The sequence below is a fragment of the Pagrus major genome, chromosome 9, assembly GCF_040436345.1.
Source record: "Pagrus major chromosome 9, Pma_NU_1.0".
NCBI classification, from domain to species: Eukaryota; Metazoa; Chordata; class Actinopteri; order Spariformes; family Sparidae; genus Pagrus; species Pagrus major.
This window is the reverse complement of record NC_133223.1, coordinates 21,106,832-21,117,570: the sequence shown is the minus strand read 5'-3', so window position 1 is coordinate 21,117,570 and position 10,739 is coordinate 21,106,832. Positions and strand designations below refer to the sequence as shown.

The following is a 10,739-nucleotide window of genomic DNA, read 5'->3' as shown; positions in this document are numbered from 1 at the left end:
TTTTGCAAAAAACCTAGCCCATGGCTCTCAGATAAATACAGTCATGTCAAAGTATAAAGTTGCAGAAAAGTAATTAAAGTACAAGAACCTAAAAACTGAACTTACGCTACTTGAAGTTCAACACTTGAATATATTGGTTAGCTAACATTTCAGTGCTGTATAGAATTGAGTTTAGTTTGTTAGGATACCCATTAGTTTCAGCATTGCTGCAGCTAGCTACTTCTTACATATTGCACCCTTAAGGAATAAAGGTGCAATATGTAAGAGTTTGAGTTGAAAACAGTCAAAAAGTCACTAAAATTATCAACAAAATTCAAAGAAATAACAGTTTTGACATTATGACGTCTATGTATTGTGTTGCAGTAATATCTACTGAAGTTAGCATGCTAACCAGCTACGCCCAAGTCTGTCTTTGTCCAAAGCTCCTGTGCTAGTGGTGTAAACACCAACACTTCCCGAGTGCTCCAATGACAGCGATTTGCTTTTCCACCACCCCTTTACTGTGGTGAGTTAAGCCAAACCACGCCCGCGATGGACCTGCTCCAGAGTAGGGGCAAGACACACCCACCACGCCTCCAAGCGGGCTACGAAAATGCAACTTTTCCTGTAATGCCGCTTCATAATACAAGCTCTTACATAACTAAACAATGGGGGACTTTAATTGTGAAGAACTTAAAGGAAAAAAAACGTGTTTGTAACCGAATAAGTGGAGCCACTTTGTTAGCTGTGACTCTTCGATCGGGACAAGCTTGTCTTTGGTTTATGACACGCCTTCAAGCAGGTAGCAGGTAAATCCACGGACCTATAACTACTGGACACAGCCCCAGTTCACTCCTATGAAAGCTGCTCAGTGGCGCATGAAGCCAAAAACGCTCGACTTCCGGCCGGGGCTCTTCCGCATTGTGCGTGCGCACTAGACACTTCTTTCACAACGTTAGCATCATGTGACGCTGTAGTTACACGGTTCGGCCACGCAAGAAAAAGCTTCAAACCCCGGCAGCTAATGTTAGCAGCAATTAGCGGTTCCGCTGGTGAAATGCTGCCCCCTACTGTTTTGAGTAGAAAACTCGACAGGTGGCCAGTTCTTACATATTGCAGCTTTAATGATTTTTTTTAAAACGAAATGATTCAGAAATACCTGCGGACAGACCTTACAGCTTGCTTCATGTGTCTTGCCCGGTTTGTGATTTAAAGCCAGTTATCGCGGAGCAACAGGCTGCAGCTGGCGCAGGGCGGGGGCGGTGACGTAGTTTCGAACACTGGCATGTTCTAGACGTTCTATTTTTTTCCCCCCCAGCTGGGAGTGACGTAGCGCGTGCGGCTCGGTCCAAAGGCACACGGTGTAAACAGGGCGGACCGTGAGCTCGTCTCACCCGGTGGGACCCGTGGAGTAGGACGACAGAGGCACTGCAGACTCTACTCGTGTCGGGGCGGCGGCGGACGGCTGAAGAGGGAGGAGGCTGTCTTGTGAAGTAGAGCTACAAGAGGGGGCGCACATTCCAGAGGCGCCGCTATCATAATAATTCATTGTCAGCGTTGGGTAGACGGCTCACTTATTGGCCTCAAGACTCACGGTAGGTACAAAGCTAAGCTACTCCTAACCTATTAGCTAGCCCTCTGTCGTGCAACTTGGCCATAACAGTAAATGCTGTGTCAACCGCGTAACTACATAAATAATGTTACTTTCAATGATAATACTTGACTGTAGACAGCAGCAGCGCCTGTGAGTGCATCTGCCCGTGTGTGTTAGTTTGTGTAGGCCTACTGTCGTGTCAGCAGCAGTTGTCAGATGCCACGAAGCTCGAAATAACGTAGTAATAATACATGTGTGAGCGCACGGCTGTTCCCGAGGGGACGGAGAAAGTTAAGTTGAGTTATTAAACCTCAGTTCTGGAAAGTCCCCCTCTCAGCCCTGAAACTGTTGCAGAGACCACTAATGAGATTGGCATGGTGGTGAGCACGCTGAGTCTGTGGCTATAATGGAACCACTGACTGTACTGAGGTGTTATCGTTTCAAGGGCGCACTTGGTAGATGTACTTTTAAGTTCTTGTGCCAAAAGTCAATGCCATCATTTATTTGAAGGTTAAAAGAAAAAACAAAAACAAAAACAAACAGAAATCCTGTTTAATGTCTTGTGTGTAACACTTAAAGAAAGTTGGGGTAGACTGATTATCAACTCTGGCCAATTATTGGGGCCAGTATTCATCTTTTTTATCTCGTCAGATTGTCAATAAAATAAACGTATTTGCTAATTTGGCTGTCATGCAACATCCTCTCACACAATGTCCCACCTACAGCACTGATTGGTAACACGTCTGAATTAATAGCCTGTAAACACTGAATATTCTGAATCTGCAAAGTAACTAATTGTATCAAATTAATGTAGTGGAGAGGAAGAATAAAGTAGCAGAAAATCAAAGTACTCTAGGAAAGTACCTGAAAAATTATACGCAAGAACAGTATTTGAGTAAATTGTACTGATTCCTTTAGTTGTTGAAGATTTCCCCAAATATATTTCTAATAATCGGTATCGGCCCTGAAAAAGCCATATCCGTTGACCCCTGCTCTACAGTGTACCCGCTACACCTTAAAATCTCATTAGTTAATCAGTATGCATATTTAAGTTTGACAAATAAACTAGAACTTCTAGTTATCAAAACCAAAACCATTGTATTTTTGTAAATTAGCAAATTCACAAAAACAGTTTAAGAAACTTTGCTATCTTATTTGCACAGTCCACAGCATGCATCATGTTTGTGTTTAAATGCTCCATAAACCATTTTCTTCACACTAACATTGATTCTTGTCAAAATCGATGGAAATCAAGACATTCATGACTCATTGTTTGTGTGACGCATTATGACTTGTCCCTTAAATATGGAGCTTAAAGAGCAGCTCTTCTTAATGCCAATCACATGTTGGCTGAATTGTGTATGGTTTAATGAAATTACATTCAGGTAACTCCGCAAGTCTTTTGTCTGTTCGCGCCCACACGTCCTGAGAAAAGGTCTTGACAGGCAAAAAAAGTGAAAACACTTGTATGGGTAATCCATAGGTTTCTAGATTAATCACTTCCAAAATAGGAAATTAAAGGTTCATAAAATGTGTTTTTGTCAACACTTTAGTGTATAGAATGATAAACAAATATATTTACATCACACATTGCCTTGTTAAGACATTCCTTAGACAGCTGCTGTTATGTATGACCACTTCTCTGCAAATTAAATAAATAATGAGCACAGTACTGTTTCTTTTCCTTTTTTGGATATTAGGAAATACCAGAGATACCAAAGTTTTTCAGAGTTTTTGCGATCAGAAAGCAGAAACGCACGCAGGAAACTAAGTTGTATTTTCCTTTTAGGGGTGAGGACCGACAGGAATCAACATGGTGGATTACTATAATGTCTTGGGAGTGTCTAAAACAGCCACTGAGGACGACATCAAGAAGGCGTAAGTACTCTGGGAGTCTGTCTCATGTGTTAAAGGACTTTTTCCACTAATTCATAAGTAATAATGCCATATTTCACCTGAATTTAAAAACAGTTGAAATTGCACATTTCTCAAACACACGGAGACATGTTGTATTTTTCCAAGGCTCTCCATGATGCATCTTTAGTTGTAGTTGTTGTTGAAGAGACCATAATATCATTGCATGTCTTTATCTTAATTGTATGTTTGAGTCAGTGTTTGTGTTGTGCGTACAGGTACAGGAAACTGGCACTGAAATGGCATCCAGACAAAAATCCAGACAACAAGGACGAAGCAGAGAAAAAGTTCAAAGAAGTGGCTGAGGCCTATGAAGTCCTCTCAGACAGTAAGTCAGGGCAGTGTCTTTCTTAATGTTTATTTATATGTGTGTGTGTGTGTGTCTTCTGAGATGGCTGGTAATTGATCTGTGGTGAGACATGAATCTGCATCTCTGTGCGATAACTTCAGGCTCCTGAGAGAGGAACTTAATTCATAGAAGCCTTAAATCGAACACATTAGTTATACTTGTAATCTGTAATGTGTGTCGGGTGTTTCTATGAGAAAAAGAGAGATGTGTTGGTGTCAATGACTTTTTATTCCATCACTAAATTGTACTCTGTTCTTCCACTACAGAGAGTAAGCGTGATGAGTATGACAGATATGGAAAGGACAGAACGCGACCCCCAGGTAAATAAAAAACGGCTGCTATGAGTTACTGACATATTGTAACATTCATTATTGTGACTTCTACCAGCTAAATCTATAAATTGATTGATAATGTGTTAGGTATTTTTCTCATTCTCTTTCTCTTTTTCTGTTTTTCCCCTTCACCTTTCTTTCTCTGGTTCTCATTATCTTTTCACCTCTGTCACACTTATTCTCCTTTTTCTTGTTCTTACATTTTTCTCCCTCCCAATTCCCTGCACCTTTCATTTCACTCACTTTCTCCCTGTACTGGCCGCTAAATATGTTTTCCTCAATCTACTCTTTTCTCCCACTCTTTCTCTTCCTCGGTTGCTCTTAACCCACCTGACCACAACGACTTATTTTTCCAGGTTCCTCCACTTCAAGCTTTTCATCAGATTTCCCAGGATTCACCTTCACATTCCGCAGCCCAGATGAGGTGTTCAAAGAGTTCTTTGCTCGTCAGGATCCCGTTTCTAGCTTATTTGGTAAGTTATATATCATTATAGTTACAGTAGCTTGATTTGATTGACCCCCTCTGGACACCTGTTAATAACGTTGGGATTTTGCTCATCTCCCTTTTTCTTTTATTTCATCTGTGCTGCAATAATTAAACGTAAGTTCTTAAAACAGAAGATGCCTTTTTTTTGACTAAAGTTCAACTTCTTTGTCAGTTAGCTTCACAAAAACCTACTGTGATATTACATCTTACCTTACAGAACAGTATTTAAATAATCATAAGTGTGTCTCTCTCTCTCTCGCTGTCTTTCATCCAGATGACTTCCCAGCCTTTGGCGGCACATCCTCTGGCCTTGGCAACACTGGGTTCTTTTCATTTCCTTCAGCAGGAGGTAAACAGTTAGATATTTTATGAGGAAATTAGCATGGCAAATATAATACTGTATAGACATCAGTGCATGTCATACCGCGGCCACAACATTAAAAACTGTATATTAAACTCTATGTAATCATAGCAGTATTACTTGAGCCTCAAACTCTTCTATCAGCTAGCTCACTGCTCTAACTCATCCAGCCATGGGTTATGGTTTTTTTGCACAAATCAATTGTCACTCTGTTTATTTTTTCTAATATTAGTTACTTTGCTGTACATTTCAACCCACTTAAATTCACACTTTCTGTGGCAATAACACAAGTGATATTTTCATTGCACAGACTGAGGTTCTTTAATAACACATCAAAATTAAACTCTTCTCTTCTACTTTGCTTTCCTGATCATCTCCTCTTCAGGTGACTTTACCTGCTTCTCTTCCATGGGTGGTCTGGATGGGATGGGCGGGATGGGCGGCATGGGCGGAGGGATGGGCAACTTCAAATCGGTTTCTACCTCCACTCGCATCATAAATGGCAAACGCACCACCACCAAGAAGTATGTAATGCTGTCCTTAGAAATGTTAGCCAACTAGGGAATTCGTATTTTCAAATGTGATAGGACTTTTTATCCCAACTGGCACTTGCAATGTTAGATGTTTCAAAGAATACTTGAGCCTTTTTTTGTTAATGCTGCATTTAGCTTTTTTCTGTTACTATTGTTTTTTATTAAAGTGTAGTTATAGAGCTACCATTATATACCCCTAAAATGGTAGTGCTATTTTTCTATAAACCTGCGCCGGTGGCAGTTATATAACTGTAATCAAACATAATCAAACACCACATGAATATTCAATTAAATCATTTAAGTTCTTATACAAGATGACACACGGACAAAAAAAAAACAATGATGGACACACTTTAATACCACTATTTCTCTGTTTATTTGTCTTGCCTACAGGATAAAGGAGAATGGGCAGGAAAGAATAGAGATTGAGGAGGATGGGGTGTTAAAGAGTGTCCTAATTAATGGTAAGTTCATACACACTTAAAGGATAAAGCCACTAAGTTAACACATTATAGTGTGTTTACATGTCTTCGGGAGTACTACTGCATACGTGTGGCCACAGTATCTTGAGTTGAATCCAACACATTCACCTTAACTTTTACCACATAGGAAATAAAAGTAATAGATCGGGAGCTATTATATTAAAAAAGGTTTTAGATGTTGTTATTGAAGAAAAAGTGCATTTCTGCGTGTGTGCACAGGTTACTTAATGTTGTTTATGAACATACTCAGCTGTGTTGTCGCGTGTTATTCTCAGGTGTGGAGGATGAAATGGCCCTCGTGCTGGAGCTGAGCCGACGGGAAGACCCAAAGTCCCATAACACCCAACAGAAGCCACAAATCCCAAAAGAATCACCTGCTACACATCAGTCATGTAACTACAACTACAGGGTGGCGTCAGGCAGTGAGGATGACGAAGATGACGAGTACGATGAAGACCTGCAGACGGCTTTGGCATGCAGCCTGTCAGAGCTGGAGGCGGAGGAGAGAGCAGCTGTTAACAACATCATAAAAGGTGCTCTGGGTGGGGACAGAGCCATGAGGAGCAAAGTTAAGACTACAAAAACTACTACTAGCACTAGTACTAGTACTAAAACTACAAAATTGAATGTTAATGGTACTGAAATGTTTATTGATGTAGACGGGCAGGTTAAAATGGGCCCAGGGCCTGGAGGTAGACAGGAAAAGGAGGAGAAGGAAACCAAAGAGTCGGACTCTTCTGAGTCACCCACAACTTCCAGCACTACACCACAGACCAGTCCAGAAGAGTTTGAACCGGCCACGAAAAGTAGTGACACTAGTGCGAAAAAGAAAAAGAAGTGTGGGTGTATTGTGTGCTAATGGAGTGTGTGTGTGCGTGTGTATTTGGGATGCCTTATTCTTTATACCAATCCAGTGTTGTGCCTACAGCCAGACTCTAATGTAATTTTATTGCTGGATTCTAAATTTGCGACAGTGCCTCAATTGATCCCAAGGCTTTCTTGCAGTTTTAACAGTCACCTTTGTGGTGTATTACCATTTAATTGGCCAATACAGCTAAAAGATAAATCATGCAGAGCAATAGGATTATTTCTGAATGTATGTAAATTTGCAAAATATTAATGTAGACTGAAAAGAGTTGGTTTAGGTATTTAGGAGTTGGTAGTTTAATCTGAGAGTGTTGTGAGCGTGCATGTTTTTCTGTGCGTGCGTCTGTGTGTGTTTGGACCAGTTGAGACCCTGCCATAGAATATTCTCATCACGGCTCTCAGTCAAAGGGAATGTATCAGAACTGTGTCACAAACAATAGATCAAAATCTAAAGTAGGTCACAGAACTTTCTCTGGTGACCATTTTGATCAAAAAAGAGCTGTGTTTACTGATCAGCCTCGACTAATTTCTAGAATACGTAAAGCAAAAAGTAGTGGAAGCACACTCGCACACTTTGCAAAGATAAATACCTTGTAAATACGCACATACTTTAATTGCAAAGTTGCAATTTTACAGAGTTTACGTATCATTGATTGGCCTTAATGCACTTTTACTAAAATATCACTACTATATTAGGTCAGATTGTAGTTGTTTATGAAGTTGTTTATGAAGAGAATGTGTACAGCATTGAGACTGATTGTAAACCACCGTTGCAAACAATCATACATCTTCACATGTTTTCTAGGGAGGTCGCTGGAGAGGTTACCAGGGAAACAGTTATGGGTGATACTGTCGGTGCTCGGCAGAACCAGACTAACAAAGAATCATAACAACTGACGCACAAGGGGCACTTTCAAGGCTTTAGAAGCGTTGGCTGAGTAGGCTAAGTAATAATAATAGTGTTAGAAATATATACACGATAAAGCTACTACCCTAGATCTTCATGAATTAATGATTCGTCATACGAAACGTGGATTCGCGTCCTGTTACCATGAATAAACAGCAAGTTACAGGACATGCTGGAAGTCACGCCTGTATTTCGTGCAAGGTATCATGGGGGCTAGGAATGAGTTTGATAAGTCTCATATATTTTGATCCATTTGGTGCCTTTGTGTCTTCTGACTATTTTACTGTGTTTACATTTGTAGGGTAAATGTGCCAAGTCAGAAAAACAAATCAGTTTCAAGCAAAGCAAATGTATTTTAGTCAACAAGTTAAGCGGATCTTTTGTTGTTTTGGGTTATTTTTTCCATTCAGCACCAGCTTTTTCTAGCACAAAACTATACATGGGTGATTGGAAGTGAGAGGATTCAGAGTCAATAGTGTGTGATGGTTGTGTCAATGTTTAAAAATATGCAGCTTTGTCACCAAATCAGTGCTAGGTTTTGGTGCCCTTTGGCTTTGGCTCGAACTGTAAGCATGGGGGAGACGTGTAGCTGCATTTTCCTTCTATCAACATCTGTTGATTAATTTCCCCTGGGCAAAACACTAGACCCCACTTGTTTAATTGAGCTGCACAGTGTGATAGTTTAAACAGACTGTTGTGCTCCAGGGCAACTCCAAAACCCTCCCTCCACCTGCACTGATTTTCTTCAGGTTTTTGCCTGAAATAAAGTGGCATGAATAGTTAAAATAAGTGATAGAAATCTGCCAAAATGAAGGACATACCTTGCGTTGACAATGTCTGTTTTGTGATGTTGGCATATACATTCACACCTTAGCACCAGAGCAAGACATACTTACATGATTTACAATAGTGTTCAATGGTTTTAGGTACAATGTGAAGAAAAACACTGGAAAACACACACACACACACACACACACACACACACACACACACACACACACACACACACATTCATACAGAAACACTAATAAATGTTTTAAATGTGATTGTTGCTGTGAAACAAGGCTGAAAGTAACACAAAGGTGTTAAAAATAAAAACTAGTGCCAGTTATATGTTAATTTCTTGCTACTGTTCAACGACACGCCTGTCTTAATAAGTACCTTATTACAAGCTGTGTCGCCTCCCCAGCCCTGCTTTTACGCTGCCCAAGCAAGATACGTTGTGATATATTTTTCATGAGTGCTTAATTGATTTTACATTGCATGAGTTTTGCTTTTACTTTAAAGGTTAGCTGTCATCAATGACAAAGAGAACAAATAATCAGTTCAAACTAGTCAAAATTGTGAGTTGAGTTGTTTATCATTTCTCCCCTTCAAACTGTTACTGTGTGGGGAAGGAATGAGAGCGAAAGAGGCAAATGGTTTCTCTTATATCCACCTGTAATTATACTACATTGAACTGTGTTTGTTATTTTTATTTTTCGATTGTTAAAAGGTAAATTACAAATAAAGATTGAGCTGAAGAGGAGTTGGGATATTTGATTTTTTAAACAGAACTATGGCAGAAATAGTTAAACATTTTCCTCTAATTGTTACTGATTTTGTGCTATACAAGTATTACATTTATTACAGCAACTAATAGTGATACAGGAACAATTAAGTTAGTTTTATCTTCTAGGAATACACTGTTAATTAATAACTCAAATCTTGTTTTGCTGTTTTCCAGTAGATTTGCCAACAAAACCTGTGAAAACCAATGCAGCCTTGTAGATATTCAGGCTGCTATATCCTTCACCAATAACTATACATTTTAAGTAGCCCCAGAATATAGTTTTTTTTATCTCCTTATCTCTTTCTGTCCTTTTAGCTGATCTCATCTGCTTTAATTTTAATTTAGTTTATCAGCTGATGATGTGCTGGAATCGTCTTTAAGGACTGTCGTGCATTGTCTTGAATAAGCTGTAAACAGATCTCATTGTGGTATAAAAATAAAGCAGTTTTGGAAATTCATAATGTGACAAATACACATTTTTGTCTCACCCTTCCTGCTTCCTGTTTCAGACTCAGACTTCGAGGCCTTCACAAGCTAACCTGATTGGCTCATGCTGCTCTGTGCCCTAGCCTGCCCTGAGGTAACGAACCAGCGTGAACCTGAAGCACCCTGAGTGTTTTTCAGTCACTCCTTCTCCCCTTTGCCCCATGAGCCCCATTCGATCAGCTCGGATCATGAACTCCCATTTTTCTTAGAAATCTTATTTATTACAACTAATGCTAGTAAAGTGTAACATGTCCTTGTACGTCTACTCTTACAGGTCAACGGTCAATTCCCCTTGATGCACTTGTCTCTCTCTGCCCACCATGGCTCCTACCTGCTGAATGACACTTATATAGTATTTCATATGTATGTGTGTGAGTGTGTGTGCGGACTGTAGCTCATTGTAGAGCAAACGACTGGATACTTTGTATTTTGAAACTGAAGGAGTTCTATTCATCTCTGCATTAACTGACAATGTTTCAGCTGGACTTTTAATTTTAATTTAATGCCTGCAAGTGGAAAAAATGCTTTGAAACATATAAAGCAGAGAAAATAAAACATTTCCTGCTGACTACTCTGTATGAGTTGGTGGTAGTTTATCTTAGCGACAGGATATTGATCATATTCACACTGCGGCCATTTTCCTTTGAATTCACGCTCAAGCCCAGATGCTAGGATAATGTTATGCTATGCAAGTCGTCTAAATGTAGGGAATCTGACAAATTGTTCTCAATTTACCACTGAAGAAGATGATGGATAGAGAAAATCTGGAGGGACTTTGGGTCATATTTCAAGGTAACACTAAATATTTGATAACACATTAGCTAACGTTAGCATTCAACTACTTCCATGCTAATGTTATTGTGTAATTACATCCAGTGCGTTTCCCTTCCAGGCTT

At 39.8% G+C, this 10,739-nt stretch overlaps 1 protein-coding gene across 2 annotated transcripts; it reads left to right on the top strand.

The window, feature by feature from the left end:
- Positions 1-1,387: 1,387 nt before the first annotated feature.
- Positions 1,388-10,414, top strand: dnajb2 (DnaJ heat shock protein family (Hsp40) member B2). Of its 2 annotated transcripts, XM_073472997.1 has the most exons (11): positions 1,388-1,574; positions 3,363-3,451; positions 3,706-3,815; positions 4,103-4,156; positions 4,525-4,641; positions 4,930-5,004; positions 5,402-5,540; positions 5,943-6,013; positions 6,307-6,564; positions 9,867-9,937; positions 10,118-10,414. In XM_073472997.1, exons 2-10 carry the CDS (start codon positions 3,387-3,389, stop codon positions 9,893-9,895), a joined length of 918 nt encoding a protein of 305 aa, XP_073329098.1. In that variant the 5' UTR covers positions 1,388-1,574; positions 3,363-3,386; the 3' UTR covers positions 9,896-9,937; positions 10,118-10,414. The 2 variants fall into 2 exon arrangements, with proteins under 2 accessions (XP_073329098.1, XP_073329097.1); XM_073472996.1 differs by lacking the exons at positions 9,867-9,937; positions 10,118-10,414 and having other exon boundaries at positions 6,307-9,818.
- The last annotated feature ends 325 nt before the right edge of the window (positions 10,415-10,739 follow it).

Bases quoted from the DNA above. Each gene is read 5' to 3' on its own strand.
- dnajb2 (XM_073472996.1), top strand. From the start codon at position 3,387: ATGGTGGATTACTATAATGTCTTGGGAGTGTCTAAAACAGCCACTGAG. The intron at 4,157-4,524 runs GTAAATAAAAAA...TTATTTTTCCAG, and splicing joins GGACAGAACGCGACCCCCAG to GTTCCTCCACTTCAAGCTTT. The intron at 4,642-4,929 runs GTAAGTTATATA...TCTTTCATCCAG, and splicing joins TCCCGTTTCTAGCTTATTTG to ATGACTTCCCAGCCTTTGGC.